The 19,153-nt window shown below is 48.8% G+C and overlaps 9 protein-coding genes across 9 annotated transcripts; 6 read left to right on the top strand and 3 right to left on the bottom strand.

Annotated features, from left to right (window-relative positions):
* Positions 1-273: 273 nt before the first annotated feature.
* Positions 274-2,191, top strand: F5147DRAFT_775789 (major facilitator superfamily domain-containing protein; the record flags this gene model as incomplete). Its single annotated transcript, XM_041441773.1, has 10 exons — positions 274-435; positions 502-521; positions 575-682; positions 740-825; positions 874-886; positions 937-1,167; positions 1,207-1,575; positions 1,622-1,738; positions 1,793-1,933; positions 1,990-2,191. The coding sequence occupies 10 exons, from the start codon at positions 274-276 to the stop codon at positions 2,189-2,191; spliced, it is 1,449 nt and encodes a 482-aa protein (XP_041290785.1).
* A 700-nt stretch (positions 2,192-2,891) lies between these two features.
* On the top strand, positions 2,892-4,857 carry F5147DRAFT_754166 (uncharacterized protein; the record flags this gene model as incomplete). Its single annotated transcript, XM_041440276.1, has 7 exons — positions 2,892-3,373; positions 3,430-3,483; positions 3,539-3,558; positions 3,610-3,898; positions 3,952-4,319; positions 4,371-4,636; positions 4,695-4,857. Exons 1-7 carry the CDS (start codon positions 3,178-3,180, stop codon positions 4,855-4,857), a joined length of 1,356 nt encoding a protein of 451 aa, XP_041290784.1. The 5' UTR covers positions 2,892-3,177.
* Positions 4,858-5,323: 466 nt separating this feature from the next.
* On the top strand, positions 5,324-7,010 carry F5147DRAFT_271926 (uncharacterized protein). The gene is made up of 4 exons (XM_041428967.1): positions 5,324-5,699; positions 5,747-5,803; positions 5,868-6,776; positions 6,837-7,010. The coding sequence occupies exons 1-4, from the start codon at positions 5,515-5,517 to the stop codon at positions 6,850-6,852; spliced, it is 1,167 nt and encodes a 388-aa protein (XP_041290783.1). The 5' UTR covers positions 5,324-5,514; the 3' UTR covers positions 6,853-7,010.
* A 535-nt stretch (positions 7,011-7,545) lies between these two features.
* F5147DRAFT_654583 (ketopantoate hydroxymethyltransferase) lies at positions 7,546-8,652 on the bottom strand (the record flags this gene model as incomplete). The annotated part of the gene is made up of 2 exons (XM_041433878.1): positions 7,546-8,435; positions 8,490-8,652. The coding sequence occupies 2 exons, from the start codon at positions 8,650-8,652 to the stop codon at positions 7,546-7,548; spliced, it is 1,053 nt and encodes a 350-aa protein (XP_041290782.1).
* A 363-nt stretch (positions 8,653-9,015) lies between these two features.
* On the top strand, positions 9,016-10,820 carry F5147DRAFT_271915 (uncharacterized protein). Its single transcript, XM_041428966.1, has 2 exons — positions 9,016-10,563; positions 10,624-10,820. The coding sequence occupies exons 1-2, from the start codon at positions 9,034-9,036 to the stop codon at positions 10,711-10,713; spliced, it is 1,620 nt and encodes a 539-aa protein (XP_041290781.1). The 5' UTR covers positions 9,016-9,033; the 3' UTR covers positions 10,714-10,820.
* Positions 10,821-10,869: 49 nt separating this feature from the next.
* Positions 10,870-12,041, bottom strand: F5147DRAFT_704943 (Diphthine synthase). The gene is made up of 4 exons (XM_041437924.1): positions 11,847-12,041; positions 11,672-11,796; positions 11,348-11,617; positions 10,870-11,290 (listed from the first exon to the last, which is right to left on the bottom strand). Exons 1-4 carry the CDS (start codon positions 11,979-11,981, stop codon positions 10,927-10,929), a joined length of 894 nt encoding a protein of 297 aa, XP_041290780.1. The 5' UTR covers positions 11,982-12,041; the 3' UTR covers positions 10,870-10,926.
* Positions 12,042-12,102: 61 nt separating this feature from the next.
* F5147DRAFT_704939 (ERV/ALR sulfhydryl oxidase domain-containing protein) lies at positions 12,103-13,438 on the top strand. Its single transcript, XM_041437923.1, has 7 exons — positions 12,103-12,219; positions 12,271-12,455; positions 12,505-12,537; positions 12,602-12,629; positions 12,687-12,806; positions 12,853-12,881; positions 12,929-13,438. Exons 1-7 carry the CDS (start codon positions 12,172-12,174, stop codon positions 13,152-13,154), a joined length of 669 nt encoding a protein of 222 aa, XP_041290779.1. The 5' UTR covers positions 12,103-12,171; the 3' UTR covers positions 13,155-13,438.
* Positions 13,439-13,706: 268 nt separating this feature from the next.
* Positions 13,707-15,976, top strand: F5147DRAFT_808383 (asparaginyl-tRNA synthetase; the record flags this gene model as incomplete). Its single annotated transcript, XM_041443398.1, is given in 11 exon segments — positions 13,707-13,865; positions 13,885-13,933; positions 13,957-14,054; positions 14,112-14,258; positions 14,310-14,489; positions 14,540-14,850; positions 14,917-15,010; positions 15,061-15,490; positions 15,546-15,688; positions 15,745-15,782; positions 15,838-15,976. The coding sequence occupies 11 exon segments, from the start codon at positions 13,707-13,709 to the stop codon at positions 15,881-15,883; spliced, it is 1,695 nt and encodes a 564-aa protein (XP_041290778.1). The 3' UTR covers positions 15,884-15,976.
* Positions 15,977-16,563: 587 nt separating this feature from the next.
* F5147DRAFT_775782 (iron reductase) lies at positions 16,564-18,641 on the bottom strand (the record flags this gene model as incomplete). The annotated part of the gene is made up of 7 exons (XM_041441772.1): positions 16,564-16,961; positions 17,013-17,478; positions 17,529-17,697; positions 17,745-18,060; positions 18,113-18,196; positions 18,253-18,545; positions 18,601-18,641. The coding sequence occupies 7 exons, from the start codon at positions 18,639-18,641 to the stop codon at positions 16,564-16,566; spliced, it is 1,767 nt and encodes a 588-aa protein (XP_041290777.1).
* Positions 18,642-19,153: the final 512 nt, after the last annotated feature.

The following is a 19,153-nucleotide window of genomic DNA, read 5'->3' as shown; positions in this document are numbered from 1 at the left end:
GAAGTTGTCATTAATATCTATCCCCCAATGGGATTGTGCCAGGTTTTGCGATCAATCTTGTCGCGAGATCCTCCACTGAGCTCGGCTGCCACGTATCGCTAGGTAAAGTTGAAGTGTAGTAGCCGCAATTTGTCCAATGCAGTACCCCGTCAATATTTAACCAACTTTTCAGACGGCTCCGTCGTGGCTGCAAGATTCGTACCATTCTTCTTACCTAGTGTCACCAAGAAGAGAGTTATCAACTCTTCCTGTTGTGGTTTCGTTTTCTGAACAATGACTACTCTCAGCCATGCAAAAGTGGCCGAGTACATGCACAATGACTTTTCCTCTGGCGTACCCAGCCAACTTGAAGCCCGCAATGATCTCGAGAGAAGATTGCTGAGGAAGCTCGATTTACGTATGTCTTTAGTCATCGTTTTGTATGCACTGAACTTTGTGAGTCTGAGCTATCGCCGAATTCTATTGGCATGTCACCTCGTACTTACTGCATACCATGGGTAGGTCGACAGAGCGAATGCTAGGTAAGTCGCGTGTCGTCATACTCACTTTATATGGCGTCTCATGTTGTCCATAGTAGTGCACGATTGGGAACTTTTGAGCAAGACCTGCACCTGCAGGGGAATCAATATGCTACGATCTTATCCATCCTTTATGTGGGATACATTCTGATGCAAGTGCCAGCGTGAGTTGTGTCAATCGTCGAGGGTTAGGTTCAATGTAACCTATCTTCTTCATTCAGGAATATGGTTATGCACTGGCTAGAGAAACCATCCATACTGATCCCAAGTAGTATGGTGGTCTGGGGTCTAGTATCAACATTAACAGGTTTGTCGACACCCGCCGTTCATGGATATGAATGCTGACCGTGTCTAGGGATCACAAAGAAGTGCGTATTCTCGGTTTTCATCATTGTAGTGTCTGATAGTTCGACTCAAGTTATACGGGTATTCTTCTGGCCCGTTTCTTTCTCGGCTTTGTCGAAGCCCCCTTTTACCCTGGCGTTCTGTATCTAATATCTGGATGGTACAAGCGAGATGAGCTCGCTGTAAGAACGACTCTCGTTACTTGCGGATCTGTTCTCGCCTCTGGGTTCGGATCCGTGTTTGCATCGGGCATACTTACAGGCATGCAGGGAAAACTTGGACAAGCTGCGTGGAGGCAAGAAACGTTCGTGTTTGATACTCGCTGAAGCTGAAATATTTATAGATGGTTATTTTACATCGAGGGCGGTGCCACCATTCTAGTCGCGATTTGTGCCTTTTTCATTCTTCCTGATTTCCCACACAATACCAAATGGCTTACTGCAGAGGAAAGAGCACTTGCTATTTCTCGCCTTGCAGAAGATGGCACTGACGAACTTGGGAAACGGACGACCATGCAAGGACTGCAGGATGCTGTGTGCGACTGGAAGGTGTGGTGGTTTTCGGTTGCACTCATTATCCAGTTTGTGGCGCTATCATTCGTCATTTACTTCCCGACGATCGTCGCGACTCTTGGATATGACACAATGAACACTCTGCTGCTCTGCGCTCCTCCATGGGTATTCTCCACGATAGTTGCATTTGTTATCTCAAGGTCAGTGAACGGTCTCTATCTTGAATCACATCTAATGAACGATCAGGTACTCTGATAAGATGCAAAAGCGTTACGTGTTCCTTGTTGCTTCGAGTTCACTCGCTGGCGTTGGTTTCATCATATCCATCTGCACAATGAACACGGCTGCGCGCTATACTTCGGTGTAAGTAGAATCATTGCGCATAAAGCATTGCCTCTTGTACTCAGAGACGTGCAGTTTCCTCATGGCTCAAATCTCTGCTGCATATATGGTGATCTGGGGATGGATCAACAATATATTCGCCAGAGAACCTGCCAAGCGGGCTGTTGCGATCGCTTTAATCAATGGGCTGTCGCAGACCGGGAATATCATTGGAGCGTTAGTCCCATTGATATCTCACTCTCGTCGATTATCTACAATTTGACGTCTTATAGATTCGTCTGGCCGATCAACTGGGGACCTACGTATCGTTATTCCTACGCCATCTGCCTCGCAGCACTTGTGGTGTCAACGACAATGTTTGGTGTGATGTACTTGTATTTGAGGCGAGTGAATGAACGGATCGAGAGGGACGAGCGGAATGCGAAGGATACAAACAAGCTATTACACCCCATTGGTTTTAGATATCTGGTGTAAGCAGTCGATGATCAATTTCTGCGACTCTCGCGCACGCAGTTTCGGACACGGAGAATACTTTCTTCAGCCAACGAGGTATTCTATAGCATTCTGAAGTGAATGAATTTGAAATTCCAGGCATAGATCATGGGTATCCGAGTCGTACATTTTCATAGCCTACCACACAAAATCATCCCTCAAGGCCTCACCAGCCGCACATTCAGAGGCACCTAGGGCATCACGCCATCTCCAGCAGGGGCCTTCACAACAGGGATATGAATTTCCATTGCATCTCCTTCACGTGCCCTTGCGCAGACGCAGCACAGGCGTCGTCGCGAGGACTTGTTCTGGTGAGAGGGCACCTACAGGTCTCTGATTGAAGTAAGAGTAACCTCTCTCGACGTTATCGCAAACCTTATTCCACGCTTTCCCGGAAGTGCTAAGTTCTGTCCGATCGTTTAAATAGTTGTTGGTCAAGTATTCGATACTAAAACGCGTGCCAAAGCATATTTTGGAATAATATATGCCAATATTGCTCACTATACTTATTTGATCCGTTTCCTGCAGTTATTTGTATTGGGATGACTGAGTGGATGAACTTTTTTGGAAGAAGCTTGAATACGAGTCTGTCAAGACTGAGTGATGTTAAACCGACATCGATGATAGCCTGGGTTAACACCCAAAATGGCAGTTTTAATTGCCGCACGATGTCCGATCCGCATACAAATATTCTGATTGGGTATCCTCCAGGCCGTTGCCAAGCACGGACCTCCCCAGCTATTATTCGTCTTATTGCCTACAACCTATAACTCGGTATAATATCCCCGGCACAGCCTGCAGGCGCGCACCGAGCCGCGGCCTTGACAGTTTTAGTTGTTTACTGCCGTACATAAACACAGAAATTCTCTCTCTCATACCCTTGCATGAACCGAGCAGACAGTCAGACGAGTCCTTGCTAGGCGAGAGCCCGAGATAGAACACATACCAAAATCCATTTCAATATTCCCATGTTCTTTACCAAAGGGAAAAAGCCGTCTCTCAGGACGATATGCGCGGCTCTGACGGGTGTATTTTTGTTCAGCTTGGGAAATCTCCTGCTCAAGTCCTCAGGCTATAGCCTGGACACACAGAGTACTCCTGCGCAATCTACTATCTTCAACTCGCAATTGTATGTCCAAGGTCCACCCACCCAACGCTTTCGAGGTCAGTATTCAGTGAAAACGTCCAACGCTTGGGTCTTACCATAACATTGGTCTCAGATAACCTTCGCAACGACACCAAGTACATTACATCGTGGGGTTCAGCGGGATGGAGTACGTCAACTCCAACCACACACCACTTGAACCACTGATCACAGTTATTTGTTAGCGAACGACGTGATAACCTATGTAAGTCATCGATTCGCTTCCGATTTCGTCCCAGTTCCTCACAAAAACTAGGGCAATTTGATATACCTCGCTCTCATAACAGAACGTGTACCCATAATCCCAAAGTTCCTCTCTAACCATATCGACCCAAGCGCACCTCCATTTATTTTCGAGGGAGTATTTGACGTCCCTCGACTCACTCAAGCCATAGGGATACACTTGCTTCAATGGCACGAAGTCAAGGATCCAGAAAGTCAGGTTCTCGATGATCTTGGTTGTTGGACTGTCTGGGAAACTGTTCAACAGCACATCGGGGTTCCTGAACCACGGCGAAGTCCCTCCCTGAACGTGCTCAAACTCGGTGAGACGACTTCGAACATCCCTCTTCGGTGATTAAACGCATGGCCATCACAGATATTTCGTGGACGCGAACCCCAGCTTGGGTCGAGCTGACATCTCCTAGCATACATCACAATCATGCATCCTTTTGGTCTCTCGCATCACTTGGGTTTTCAGAGGCTCGCTCCAAAAGCCTGGAATTATCATTAACGAATCATCCTTCTCCTCAGCACAAGGTTTCCCTTCCCCCGGACGATCACGTATTATGCTTCGATTTGCTTTACTACGTAAGCGCCCATCATACATGGGAATGGGAATTAGACTATTCTCCCGCATGGAGATTTGTAGGCCAACACATGCGATGGACTGCAAGCATGGAAAAGATTGCCGATGCGCATGCTCGACGCGCTATGAATGTACCAGTAACTAAACCAACACCTCCCGTGAGTCAAAGTTTCGGGCAAAGCTTTCTCTACAGATCTAACTTTTGATAGTATATATCGATCCACATACGGCATGGTGACTTCAGCCAACAATGCGGGGAGTATCCAGTGGACCAGTGCTTTGCCCCGCTGTCTGTTATTGCGCGCAGGGTGTCTGAGGTGCAAGAAGAGCTTCGCACACGGAAAGGAATTGATGCTACACATGTTATCATGACGAGCGACGAAAGGGACCCGAAATGGTGGTCAGATGTTAGGGCGTTAGGGTGGACGTGGGTAGATTATGCAGCGGAACGGACAGAGGAGGTCTATGGAAAATGGTGAGCCGATTCCATGTCATCTTTTCATTCTGACGCTAAAAGTTGTGGCTGTTACCAGGCATCCGGTGTTCATTGATGCTATCATTCAGTCGAATGGAGCTGGCTTCGTTGGCACTCGTGGTTCTACGATGTCCACACTAGCTAGCCGCAGAGTACAGTCGTGGCATGACGGAGCGACTCGGCTCATTACATGGGGATGGCCGGGCGCGGACAACCACTGATGCTGATCGGAATGCTAGAATCGAGACTACTTTGCGGCTCACACATCATTGGCTACAATGTTCTTGTAATTTTCTATTTATGATGCGCATAATGGTCGCTCTCGGGCTCGAATTCGCTGCAGGCGAAAGCAACAAAAGCCTAGTCTTCTTGGTGCACAGTACTGGAAACGTTCCCTTCCTGACGGGGATCAACAATCAAGACGCACCATAGACATGCAGATACTTTATACTAGTCTACAGCGAGCCGTCAGGTGAGCGATCATGAGACGTAAGATTTGAGCTTGAAAGTTTGTTGGAGAGGTGTGATACTCGCTTGATGTCGCGGTAGGGCTTGAAACTGTGACAAATGTCGGACGCATGTAGCCAGTGCAGTCGGTTATGACTGGTCGGGAGCATTCTTGCTGAAACGGTTATGGCGAACTGCCTCTAACAGGTGAAGCACGGAGTTTGAACTTTTGCAAGGGCCGGTCGAAGTACTTCGACCGGCACTTGGTCAGTGTACCACACGTCTAGCTACATAGACTCGGAAGATTATTACGCTGGGCGGCATCGAGTGTGTACCGGTGAGGTTGTAATATAGACATAACTTTCAGCCCCACTACTTTCAATCTAGTCACTAGCAAAGTTCCCTCAACACCAGATCATCATACTGCAAAGATGATAGAATCAAAGGTAGACTTTGCGTCGCTCTCGCTCTTCCCCGCGATGCGTGCGCAGGTTGAGGAGTCATGGTGCCGAACGTGGCCACAGTGGGGTGGCACTCTGAGTCTCACAGAGTACCTTGCGCGAGAGGTTAAGATGGAATCTATGGATCACGCAAAGGATGGAAAGTTCATCACCTGGTGAGCAAGTCATTTTGCCAGCAGGAAGAAGTTAATGGGAAAGGAAGGGTGCTGGCGCCACGGGATGACCCAACCACTCTTAATTTCATGTGTTCCTGTGAGACGTAAGCTACTTGAGTATTTCTCAACGAACGCGTCAATATTTCTGATGCACGTCCATGGGGGCAGATTTAAGCGCTCTGGTCTCGTCGCTTACCCCTCCTCTTCTACATCTGAGCCCAACTCAGTGCACGAAGTAACCTGTTACGCCATTGCAAGTGTCTTCACCCCACCCTCCAAGCGCGGGCGCGGCTACGCAAGCCATATGATGAGCCTCTTACATTGGGTTATCGCCTCGCGTGTCAATCTCCCCAAGTTCCCAGAGGCATGGGGCGCACCACCGGAACAGGTAGCAGAAGCTAGTGAAGGACTGTTCTCTTGCCTGTACAGCGATGTTGGGGAAGACTTTTACCGCTCGGCAGGCCCTGGAGGTAAAGAGGGTGGATGGGAGACGCGGGGAGCCGTTTCGACCATTTGGGATGTGGGGATAGAGGAGGGGGATGACAATGGATGGGCGTGGTTGACGCAAGAGCAGCTAAACGGGCTGTGGGATCGCGATGCTGGGCGCATTAAGAAAGAGCTGGAGAACATGTTGACAAGCGACACCTCATACGAAGTGGAACGCCCGGCAGCATTCGTGACGTACCTGCCGACCAACGGTGTCTGCGGGTTCCACATTCCACGTTCAACGTATGCCTCGGATTTTTCCATGGCAGGCGGAGTCTGGGGTATACAGTCCTTGAACGACCCAGACACATACGCATGCTGGAGCGTCGACTTGAGACCCCCTCCGCCAACGCTAATCATTACGCGACTCTGTGCCAGTGAAGAGACATTCCCTGGGCTAATTTCGAAGATCAGACAGGCGGCTAGACGAAGCGGAATTGGGAAAGTAGAAGTGTGGAAATTGGGAGAAGGATTAAGAGATATTGCGGAGAGGACGGGTGGGCAGACGGTCATACGAAACGAACATTTGCCACAGATGATGTGGTATGGACCTGGAACGATGGGGAATATAGAGTGGGCGTATAACGAGAAGTGAGTCCCTCCTCCTGCCCAGAATTTTGTGTACATTTTTACTGACAAGTTTGCCAACAGGTTCAGCTGGTGCTGATGCAAGGTTGAGTTGCAGTTGCAGAATAATCAGAGGTATCGCGCTGGCATGTCTAGAAACGTCTTGGGCCCTGCCGGTGGGAATAAACCTGCAAGTGCATACATTTCCACGTCAAAAGTATCGACGAATGTGTCTCCACCTTCCGCGATATTGAAGAGGCGGACGTGTATAACACCACTCTTCCGAACGACCACCGTTCTCACCTTTTGAGAAGCTAGTTGGCTATGCTCTAAAGAAATATGGGGCGGATGCACACTGGTGAGTGGTTTTTTGATCGAACAATGCGCATTGTATACCGGTAATTTTCGAGGGAGATTTAATTATCGGCATACCCCAAGGTGCTGGATTGAGAAGCAGCTCTAACAGCTCCAGCAAATCGCATCGCAGGTTGAGGACAGCGACATGCTTGCCTTAAACTTGTTTTAAACTTTATGTACCAAGATACGGACTCCGTCGCGTTCGTATTTTCGAGTTCGCTGTCGAGACTCGCCAGCCTCTCGTGCGTTTTTTTTATCTATCTATTTTCTCCATACACGGGTAACAACATAGAATAAATCTTTCCATGATTCCTCAACATGTCTCGAAGCAAGTCTCCTAAATCAAAAAAGTATAAACTAACTTGTAATTCATCATAGTACCTACACCCCGGGATCCCAATTAATGATAGATGCATAGCTACATCGAAGCATCTGGTCAGTTTGACATCAGTTTCGGAGGGCTCCACGTCCACTCTCGGTCACCTTCCATCTCCAATAGCTTTTCCATCTCTCCGTCATCCATTTGATAACCCTCCTTCTCGTGGTGAGGGAAGCTGCCATTCCTGACAGCACTAGCATATGCCTTTACACCTCGTTCGACCTCGCTCTTAACATCCCCGAACCGTCTGACGAATTTTGCCTTGTGACCTGCCCATGTCCCCATCACGTCGTCCCACACAAGCACCTGCCCACTGCAATCCGGGCCGGCACCAATGCCAATAGTGGGCACTTTCAACCGCGACGTAATGTATGCAGCAAGAGAGGAAGGAATGGCCTCGAGAACAATAGAGAACGCTCCTGCCTCCTCTAGGGCGAGGGCCGAGTGCAGAATCGATCTACCAGACTGCGCTGTCCGCCCCTGGACCCGGTACCCGGAGAGCGCGGTGTGACGTTGTGGTAGTAACCCTACATGGGCCATTACGGGGATTCCAATACTCGTGAGTGCTTGCACACGTCCAGCGATCTCACTCCCTCCCTCTAGTTTCACGGCTTCCACGTTTCCCTCCTGGAGCATGCGGACAGCTGCTCGAACCGTGTCTTCTTTCCCGGCATAAAAGCTTCCGAACGGCATGTCTGCAACAAGGAATGGTGCGGTTGTTCCTCGGGCGACGGCGCGGCAATGGTGAAGCATTTCATCAAGAGTGAGTGAAGTGGTGCTGGAATAGCCTAGGCAGACCTGGGCTAGACTGTCACCGACAAGGGTGACATCAATGCCGTGTGTAGATGCAGCACGTGCAGTGGGATAATCATACGCTGTAAGCACAGTGATCGGGGTGCGTTCTTGACGGAGGGCATGCAGAGAGGCGATTGTCACCTTTTTGCGGGCTGTTGTGCATGATGAGAAATCGGGTTGGCGATTTAAGGTAAAACGTCACTCACGAGGCGGTAAAGCTTGTTTCTGCGGGGAAGATTCGCCGGGTGTGTTTGTGGGAGGCTCATATTTTAATGGGCGGACGCTCATACACCGCTGGCCAAGGTTTTGGAAGTGGGCGATCGAGGTAATTACGCGAGTACGAGACGCAGAGGATAACATATGTGGCATGATGAATTTCTGAGATAGTGAAATCAGGGAATCTGATATTGCAGTGTGTGTACTCGCACCTATATAATAATCGATGAACGGAACCCAATGATTGCTGGAGTCTAGATCTGTGGTGAATGAATAATATAGATGGTACCATCGTTTTGATTTATAATCCGCGTGCACACGAGCGTGAATTCCTAACGGATCTGCCCTGGTGCATGTCAAGGTTTTTAGAAACTGTGTCTTCCGTCACTTCCGGATCACTCGACCACTACAGCCGGTTGCGAAATACTCATGGATAAATAAGGAAACTCAATTCACGTGATGCCGCAATCGCTACCTCGCGCATTTGACTCATTGTCCTCGTATTCCCACGCCCCTTCCACCACAACGTCGACAATGCCACCAAGAACGCGCAGACAACGAGCTCAGGCAGCCCATGAAAGCGAGGAGATAGCGGAGGTTCAAGTTGAGAAAGAGTATCTCAACTCTGATTCAGAGATCGAGCAAGAAAACGACGAGAATATATTCGCCATTGGTGATAGGGACAACAAGTATGAGGCCGAAGAAAACCCGTTCAGCATTTATATTCCACCACTACCCCGCTCGCTGGAAAATCTGCCTCGAACACCTTCTCATGAAGATGCGCTTCGTGATATCACTGATGAGTTCTTTCATCCACCTTCACCGTCTCCGATCAAAGCAGTTTCCGCGTTTGCAAGCCTCAAACCACCTCGACGACCAAAGAAACCAAAAAGCCTTGCATTCCCAGCCGATCCTCCTAATTGGCAGCCAACATCACCACTCCCTCCGAGCTCGCCGCTCGCTTCGACTTCCACATATGGACAACAGAACTACGCGTCAACATCGCATGCAAGTACCTATGAGTACAACATGGCCGCGTTTTATCGCCATGCACAGGAGATAGATCCTAGAAGTGGTGATTCAGACCCATTTGGGTTTTTAGCGACCGAGAAGGTACTGAAAGAACGACGCGCTGCACGTCTACCAAGCGAGAAACGCAAATACATCCAATCTACTGCTTTACGCGTCACACCACATGCCACACGTACCAGACGACAGCTTAATCGCGCTACTTCTACTCCAACACGCCCAGCCGCTTCCTCAGTCCTCATCCCAACAAACGATGAAGACATCGATGATCTTTATCTCGACGAACCAATCACGACATCTATTCCAGTCCCTGCGCCGATTTTGCGTCATTCGTATATTCCAACGCCATCGTGCTCCCCTGCTTCAGCTCGCTCGGAGTTAGTAGTCCCAGCCCTACTTAAACCTCGCTTGGACATTTTACGAGACCAGCCAACGCGCAGTCGCGATCCCCTCCGGACACCGCGAAAACGTAAACGTGACATTGAAGCTGCTACTCCCGCCTCCAGCGATGCAGTATCCAGCCCATCACCTGTAAAGATTAGCGTAGCCGCTAGACGACCCCAAACACCGTCAGATCGCCCAGAAACATCGGAGGAACATACTCCTGTTCCGAAACGTACTACACGTGCACAGGCGAAAGGGAAGGGCAAAGCCCAGCATGATGCGTCCAAGCCTCACAAACGTACTAAAGAGGATGCTTCGCTGAGCCCCAGACAGGCGTGCAAGAACTTGGAGAAGCTCTTGCCGCGCAGAGCAGCTATGCGGAAGACAGCTTCCATAGCGAAGACTGGGGGTAAAGGAAGAGTTAGGATAGTTGTCGACCCTGTGGGTGATAGTGGCAGTGATGAGGAGCAGCCGAAGCGGAGGAAGCCTGGACCAAGAACACAGCCATCATCAAGTGCAAAGCCTGCCCCAAAAAGAGCTAAACCCGTGTCAAAGGGTGTCAAAAAATCATCCTTGAAGCCTCGGAGTAAGGGGAAGGAGAAAGCGAAGCCCCTCGATGACTTGATGGAATTGTCAGATGAAACCCGCGAGGTTCGCTAGCTATGTTTATGAGGACTGCTCCTCACTGATAATTTTTTCTCCGACCCTTAGCGATACAAGGAGGAACGCCTGGCGCGCCTTGAGTACTTCCGCAAGCTAGATAGTTATCAGATGAAGAAGGAAAATGTGTATGTAATTTGAAGTTTCTGGGCAGGGTGTGGAATTTTACGTTTGGGTCTTGCTTTTTTTCACGGCCCAACTAACCAGCTCATATCCGTCATTGCTGTCTCGATGCTTTTGTACCATATGTATATATTCTTTCGGTGCTCGCCACCATTTTCACTCACTGACGTGCTTTAAGAATTTTGCCAAATCACATAGGATGCGTGTTATAATAGTTTACGATTATTTGACCTAAGATGTTTGTTTTGCGATCCGATTCCAGTTCTCCTTATTAACAGCAAAGGCGCCAGCATAAATCGCCTCTAATTCATGCAACCTCTTACCAGCGATGATGAGGCTGTGAAGTGGTTTTCCAAACACAGACTCTGGTTGGACCTGTAAATCCGAGAGAGTACCTGCGACGATACGTTGAGTACCTTCGTCATCATCTGTCGATTCTTCGCCGGAGGGTATGCTGCCCACACGCGATAGTGCAATAGCGAGTGTCGAATCGCCATCAAGGATGCCTTCTTTTCTAATGCTTTCGATCTCGAGAAGCTGGTTCACGGCTATAGGAATAGACATGTATCGTGGCGGCTCGTATATTTTTCTTCCTCTGTTTCAAAACGAATCAGAAACTAAAGGGGCCAGAGAAGATGAGGGATATAAATACCTTGCTAGATTTTCTTCGCTTTGTTCCTTTACTTTTATGTCAAGAAGTACCAGGGTATGCAGCCCCAACTTGGCGTTCTCCGCGATGCGATCGTAGAACGAGTCTGGTTTCCACGTGTCTGTAAAGAAGACCAGAGATACTGTCTGCCCAAAATTGTAGAGCTGAAGCCCCGAGCACCCCACTGCGTTGATGATAGATGCATTATGGATGATTTGAGTAGGAATCTGCAGATCGCGAGCTCTTAGCAGTAAATCCGTGTGTGTCGTCGCGCTGCACAAGGACAATAAGCCAATGCATACAAGAAACGGAAAAGGACAGCCTCACCCAAATGGATCACCAACGACGAGAAACGCAACGTTTTCGGTGGCCGCGCCCCGTAAGATGTCATCGCTCTCGAGCTCTACCATGTCGCGATCTGCAAGGATAAGCGACTTGCCATAGAAGGCTTCCTTGTGCGTATATGAGCAGTGAGAGAAGAATGGTGTGATGATGGACTGACGAGGCGGTCCTTGTTCACCATCAGGATGGACGTGTAGGCTTCCAAGTAGACTCGGGAGCAGGATTTGACTGCTTCTAATCCACGGACTGTGATGTCCTTCTCATCGCAGAGTCCAAGACCAATCACGTAGAACATGTTGGAATGCTCTGCAATGACCAGTCTAGCAGGTTATAAGGCTAATATATAATGATCGTCATCGAAGTGATAAATAATATAGAATCTAGCCTAATGTCGGGAGTTTCCACCTGCCTTTTTCAGACAGTCTACCCAAGTTACTCGGTTGCATTGAAGCGGCTTTCGAAGTTTCATTCATTGTACACAGATCATGATTTCCCGGTTTGCAAAGTCTTTTCTGACGATTGTCCTTGGCCTCGTACGTGTTTCAACACTATATCCCAGGTCTTCTCCAAAATGATTGTCTCAGTTTCTGCTGGCCACAGTAGCATTCCTTCACCCCCCTTACCGCGCGTACATCGACCCATGGACTGGCGACTTCTTCGGTGAAGGCGGCGTCGAACAGGACCTACGTCCTCCCATTTATGATGGTGCAAGGCCTTCGTCAGCGCAGGGAGGTGTTATCATGTCGAAGTTGGGGAATGAGACAGCCAAGTAGGTAATGTGCGATGGGGTTACATCGGGTCTTACACACCTACTACAGGGCGGAACTTGGTCGCGCGACGTGGAAGTTGCTGTGTGTATTTTGTCTATTGTATCAAGAACGTCCGCTGAACGTTGTTACTTGTTGTGTAAGGTAGCCATACCATGACTCTACGGTACCCTGAGGTAGGGTGGGTTTGATGTCGAAGTCTGTCAACCATGCTGACGAGATCACATGTGTAGCATCCGACGCAGGACGAAAGAGATGCTTTGAGTTCGTACTTGCATCTTACGTCGCGCCTATACCCCTGTGGCGAATGCGCAGCTGAATTTCAAGAATTGTTGAAGAAATTCCCGCCCCAGGTAGATTCCCTTCAACGTCGAACTTCATCAGCTAAGCATTCAACAGACAGGATCAAGATTGGCAGCAAGTCTATGGTAAAATATTCCCCTTTTTTCAGCCTCGCCTGCTCACACGTGGTCAGGCTGTGCTCAATACACAACAAAGTCAACGAGCGGTTAGGAAAACCGCCATTTGACTGTGCCCACCTTGATGAGACGTATGACTGCGGGTGTGGAGACGACAAATCAACATCTGCAGCACGACAGCCAGCATCATCTGACAGCGCTGACGACCCAATGGATTTAGAGTGGGACACTGCACGAGACGGCGTCACTGGTGTAGGAATGATCAAAGGTGGGAAGCGATAGCCGCCTCGCTGCCAAACGTGTTTGCGTCGGACCTGGGTTGTGTTTTATTTTATACAACGGTTTGATCGGCTTGTATGCTTTTGTTTCTGATGTTTTGGATGTATCTAATACGGTTGTGTATACACCCTTCCTCTCCTTACTTGGATATGCCCCTTGTTCACCTTTGCTGCAGTGATGCACGATTCTTCTCACATATTTTACGGTATATATCCTAGTGATTTCAAGCTACCAATTTGTTTTTAGAGATTTCAAGACTGACCAACAGTTGAAACGCGTATTTCGAACGACCCAGCCCATGGTCATGGTGCATGATGCATCGATGATTACTTGCTGCCTGTGTTCTAGTCTCCAGGTCACTATGTGTATCCGACGAGCGAGAAATCTGAGATCTTATCAGATACAGCAACTTGATAGATAAACCAAATCAGGGCACGGTTGATCTATACGAGTCACTAACTTTCAAACAAGTACTGATCTGTGCTGATACCTACAGAAAGTTCTTGACTCATACCACCATCTAGTTCTTTAGAGCTTTCAATTGAGATACCTTCAATGTCGACAATATACATAGACCAAACATCAGGCGTCGACGCGTCTGGAAATGGGACCGTTGATCAGCCTTATCAATCCCTTGCTTTCGCTCTCTTCTCGACGCCCACCACCGAAGCCGAGACGATACAATACCAGATCCGCAAGGACGCAGGCTGCAGCGTACGATGTACCAACTCAGTCTGCGACGAAAAAGGCCAAAAAGGACGCCCAGGGACTTGAGAAGAAACGTCTAAAAGCACAAGCGGAAGAGAGAGAATTAAAAGAGAAGCAGAGAAACGCGAACGAAGGCTCCAGGAAAGCAAAAAAATCGTGCTTACTGAAGATTCGTCGCTCCCAAAACCTGTCAAGGTAACAGCGTTGATAACTTGGAGTTGTGATCATGTTACTTATTTCCAAATCATACAGTCCAAGATCGTAAAATTGGAGTCCCTTCGCGGACAGCGCGTTCGAGTATCCGGCTGGGTCCACAGACGGCGCGACCAGCAAGAAATCACCTTTATTGTCTTGCGGGACGGGACAGGATACCTGCAGGCTGTTCTTACTGGGGATGCGGTAATTTTTGCAGCTCACAGTTTTGGACCTTAGATCTGATTCATTCCCCAGAACAAAACATACGACGCCGTAACATTACAGCTAGAGGCATCAGTTGAGCTGACCGGCACGCTGAAGGCGGTTCCTGAAGGCCAGCGTGCTCCTGGGGGACACGAACTAGTCGTTGACTATTGGCGCGTCCTTGGTGCTGCTCCTGGTGCCGAGGAAGCATTCACTAACAGACTCAACGAGGTCCGAGTCGTTTAACTAATTCGTCGCGCATGTGTTGACCGTATCTTTAGCAATCTGATCCATCGATTCTAGCTGATCTCCGACATCTCGTTCTCCGTGGCGAGACCGCTTCTTCTGTGCTTCGCCTGCGTGCAGCCCTTCTCTCAGCTTTCCGGCAGTCGTATGCAGACAACGACCTTTTGGAGGTTACACCGCCCTGTTTGGTACAAACCCAAGTGGAGGGTGGCGCAACGCTCTTCAAGTTCGATTACTACGGTCAACCAGCATTCCTCACTCAGAGCTCCCAGCTTTATCTTGAAACATGTCTACCTTCCCTGGGCGACGTATTCTGTGTCCAAGAGAGCTTCCGTGCTGAAAACAGGTTTGTGCTGCCCTCCCATTCACCGGACGTGTTTTCATTCCAATGATCGATTTCCTCCCTCCCCAGTCACACTCGCCGACATCTGAGCGAGTACACGCACCTTGAAGCCGAGCTTGCATTCATCACATTCGATGACCTCATGACACACATAGAAGCCATTGTATGTCTCACTACTGTATCTTCCGGAATTTTTTCTCAGTGCATCTGCAGATCTGCGAGACAGTCGATAAACTCCTCGTCAACCCTGCTACCGCAGCCCTCATCAAAACTCTGAACCCTCACTTTAAAGCACCTTCTCGTCCATTCATGCGCATGTCCTACGCGTCCGCCATCGCATGGCTCAACGAGCACAAGATCCAACGCCCAGCAGAGGATGCCGACGGCAACGTGATTACCAAGAAAGATGAGGAGACCGGTAAAGACGAGCCCGTGATGGTCGACCATGAAATCGGTGACGACATTGCGGAGGCTGCGGAGAGACAGATGACGGATATCATTGCGGCGCCGATCTTTTTGTATGGCTTCCCTGCAGAGCTGAAAGCTTTCTACATGCAGAAGATGCCAAGGCAAGAGGGAGAGCAGGGTCCTGTGTACACAGAGAGCTGTGACCTTTTGATGCCTGGTGTCGGAGAAATTGTCGGTATGTGAAATTCTGAACTGCCGTGCGTTACTACCTTTGACTAAATACGCGACAGGCGGATCGATGAGGATAGCAGATATGGAAGAGCTATTGGCGGCATACAGGCGCGAGGGCATTGACCCTGCCCCTTATTACTGGTTCACTGACCAGCGCAAATATGGTACTTGCCAGCATGGAGGGTACGGACTGGGCGTCGAGGTCAGTCTCTTTATTTTTTTTGAGCAAGAATGTAGTGGCTGACATATCTGGCGTAGCGTTTCCTTGCGTGGCTGGCTAACCGATTCACTGTGAGGTACGTATCAATTATGATTGATAAAGAAAATTACGTGAACGCAGACGTCTTCCAGGGAATGCTCGCTGTATCCACGATGGCCCGGTCGTGCGACACCTTAGGTTTGATATGGACCTCGATGTTTGGCAGTATTGTGAATAGAGTGTATGGGTTGTGCGTGATAGATTCGAACCATGTATATCTATTCCCAAAGGTGAGCAGAAGGAGGGCAAACCGTTAATAACATATGCATCCAAGTATGCGACGATGCATCTTCTACTTGGGCATCAACCGTGCTGTCCATGACCTACTTAATCCGTGTGTGGTAATATTGGCTATCCACTCGGAACACCCACGGTTTTTTTCTTGCCTTGTTATTGAGCCGGGAAACGACTTGGCAAGTCGACATATGACTTTGGGGTGTTCGCGGTCTGTGCACCAACTTCAAATTCTCCAGCAGATCCTGATGGCACAATAAACAAATATGATAATGGCAAATATTGGTCACCATGGGCAGTCCAGATTCCGAATATTGGTTGCAATTCTGCAGTGTCGAATTGCTGCAATTTCCCACATCGATTCGATTCAATTCGCCTCGGCGATCGTCAAACCTCGCAGCCCGTAGTACGTGTTCATTATCTTGATCTAAGATCTGAGGAGTGGAAGTTATGATATCACGCGACAAGCTATAGCGAAAATACATCAGCAGTCAAGGGCCGGGAAACGCGTAAAGTTGATAACCCACAAACCGAAATGCAACATCCTTGAAAAACGCCAGTATAAGATGGCATCTACCTCAGCGTTACAAAGTAAACAGCTCTGTATGTAGAGCGATCCCGCCCACATTCATACCCATTGTCAAACCCAATCTCGCGACTGCATTCTGCGCGTCTCTTGTCAAGCTCTCTGGGCCGCTAGCGCAAACCGCGACTCCCCCACCCAAACCTATCGATTTCTGGCTGTCTTCACATCGGGTTTCGATCGAATCTTCCTTTTCAGACGATGGCGGAAGACTGATGAAGTCCTTGAGAATATTCTGAATAGATGGACGCGAGAGTGTGACGATGGAGTTGGGGATATCGGGTACCGCTTCTGGAACGCAAAGGCACGTTACGAAAATAGAAATGTGCAAGTCGATCGTGCTGTTAGACGCTGCCGTAGCAATATCTATCAGCATCGGAGCAAACCATTCTATCTGACCTATGCAAATAGATCAGAATGATGTAACGCCTATAGTCAAAAATGAGATACCGAATGATCCAATGTACCAGGTGAACTCAATTCTCCTCGTTCGTTCCTCCTGACTGCGGCCTAGTTTAACACACCTGCCGACGATGTCGTCCAGCAGACCAAGAGTGAATGTGACCCCGGACCCGCCGGCTACAAGAAACACGCTTTCGTACAGACCCAGATCGACACTCGACCCTCCATAAGGACCATCCAGCATGACTTGAACGAAAGCACCCGAGTCGCCCTCAGACTTCTCATTGATTTGTAAACGTTCCTGTTGCTGTCGGGTGTAGTTATTCAATGCCCGCGTCCAGTCTCCATCGCTTCGTGCAGCGAGAAGGAATCCAGGTGAGGAGAGGCAAGAATGGGACGGTGATGCCGAGAGGATAGTAAATGGATGGGATTCAAAAACTCTGTTGGAGAAGAAAACGCGCAATCTGACATGCTGACCAGAAAGCCAGCCATCGTCGCAATTATGAACGCGGATCTGTGAAAGATGAAGTCAACAGTGCATCGAACAACGTTCGAATACTATACCAAAGTCATGTGAGCGTCCTGCGCAGTGAGGGTGGCATCCTTGATTCGATAGCGGAATAGGCGCAATAAAACATCTGCGCCGTAAAATGCAAGGGGAGGGAATATCCACGGCGATGCATACAATGTATGGTAGCATATGGTGACAAAGAATGCCACGTATGTCAAAACGCTTCAAGAAATGTTAGCTGTGGTGCGACGCGAAGCAACAAAACTTACTGGACGACGAAGAAACACTCATAAAACAGTCTCCTGACTGGCCTCAAAGACGTAAGGACGATGATGCAGAGGAGGGCCAACGAAGCCACTCCTGAAGTCTCTTTCTGCGGACCAAGAATTGCAAGTTTATACTGTAAATGGTTGCGAATCCACAGGGACCCATGAATACATCCGCCGAGGAACATGGCTCTTCCCGCCATCCTATGCATGAAGTTGAGTTTCTCGTAGCCATTCCCTGGTCCTAACAGTAAGGACAGGATTGAGTTTTTTGTTGCGAACAAAAAAACGACCGGAAACTGTGCGAGAGCGAGAAATCCTAAGTGGCCCAAATAAGTTCCTCTCGTGCGTGAACGGATCAACTAACTCACCCGCTCTGTTCGGATTAGAAATAAGAGGTGCATCCTTTATGATGCAAACGAGTACAGCTGCGAGGTACGCCGATAAGACTATGACTGGATATTACAATGTGTTAGTATTTCCTATAAGCAATAACACCCTCGATGCGCACTTTGTCCGAGATTGAGCCCGAGCTTCGGAGGAGACCAATACGTCGGTGAGATAAGAGCATTCCAAGCTCCAGCCAATTTAGGACGTCTTTGACGGGTAGGCGGTGGCTCCTTGCCATCGGAATGGGCGGGCTGATATCCATTGATCTCTGAGACTCCAGCGATTCCCTTGAGGGAACGTCCATGTCTCAAACCAAGAATCAAACTCGGAACAGAAACAGCCACAGCCAGTGCCAAGCCAGAGCACCAAATTATGGTGAATTTAATTTGCCATTTAGGATCTTCGACGTATGAGCTGTAGCAATTCATGCATGCGTTTCAGTGTGCAAGATTCGAAGTATCAAACATACTTGTAAATCTGAAAGCTACTGGGAACAACTGGGGCAGCCATATTGTTGGGCTAGTTGGGAGGCCCAGGGCCAGACTGTTGACAGTGCGTGATCAAGTACCTGATGATTAGTAAGTCGAAATCACAGGTTCCAATTTAGCCTGACCATACTGTAATGGTAGGGTATAGTAGAGCTATGCTATAGAATGATTGCCATCACCAACAGAAACTGGGTCTGAAATTCTATGCATGGAAAGTTGGGAACTAGAGGAAAGGGCTAAGAAACACCGTGAGAACGGGATGCTGCATGTCTGATATTTCGGCATGTTACAATTCAGTCTCGACATCCAAGTTCCTTAAGCTTGTGCGAATAAGTAACACTTTTAATTCTGACGGTAAAGACATGGCAGATTCTATAGTTCCCGCGGCTACAATCAATTGACCGCAGCCGCCACTGGTATGAGCCGGACCGCGCAGCACGAGTCCTGGTCAACCCCGAAAACGTAACCAAAGGGTTCATCGAAAAGCCGCACCTGTCATTAACTGGTGCACCTGCGAAGAAGGCACTTCAACCA

The sequence above is a fragment of the Suillus discolor genome (assembly GCF_016758755.1).
Source record: "Suillus discolor strain FC423 chromosome Unknown F5147scaffold_42, whole genome shotgun sequence".
Lineage (NCBI taxonomy): Eukaryota > Fungi > Basidiomycota > Agaricomycetes > Boletales > Suillaceae > Suillus > Suillus discolor.
Note: the sequence above shows the minus strand (reverse complement) of the source record. Positions and strands in the feature narration are given on the sequence as shown.

Coding starts and splice junctions, on each gene's coding strand:
- F5147DRAFT_704943 (XM_041437924.1), bottom strand. CDS start 11,981: ATGTTCTACGTGATTGGTCTTGGACTCTGCGATGAGAAGGACATCACA. Junction 11,618..11,671: donor GTCGTTGGTGATCCATTTGG/GTGAGGCTGTCC, acceptor GTCCTTGTGCAG/CGCGACGACACACACGGATT. Junction 11,291..11,347: donor AGCGAAGAAAATCTAGCAAG/GTATTTATATCC, acceptor GTTTTGAAACAG/AGGAAGAAAAATATACGAGC.
- F5147DRAFT_271915 (XM_041428966.1), top strand. CDS start 9,034: ATGCCACCAAGAACGCGCAGACAACGAGCTCAGGCAGCCCATGAAAGC. Junction 10,564..10,623: donor TGTCAGATGAAACCCGCGAG/GTTCGCTAGCTA, acceptor TCCGACCCTTAG/CGATACAAGGAGGAACGCCT.
- F5147DRAFT_704939 (XM_041437923.1), top strand. CDS start 12,172: ATGATTTCCCGGTTTGCAAAGTCTTTTCTGACGATTGTCCTTGGCCTC. Junction 12,538..12,601: donor CGCGCGACGTGGAAGTTGCT/GTGTGTATTTTG, acceptor TGTGTAAGGTAG/CCATACCATGACTCTACGGT. Junction 12,630..12,686: donor TGACTCTACGGTACCCTGAG/GTAGGGTGGGTT, acceptor TCACATGTGTAG/CATCCGACGCAGGACGAAAG.
- F5147DRAFT_271926 (XM_041428967.1), top strand. CDS start 5,515: ATGATAGAATCAAAGGTAGACTTTGCGTCGCTCTCGCTCTTCCCCGCG. Junction 5,700..5,746: donor GATGGAAAGTTCATCACCTG/GTGAGCAAGTCA, acceptor TGGGAAAGGAAG/GGTGCTGGCGCCACGGGATG. Junction 5,804..5,867: donor TTCATGTGTTCCTGTGAGAC/GTAAGCTACTTG, acceptor CCATGGGGGCAG/ATTTAAGCGCTCTGGTCTCG.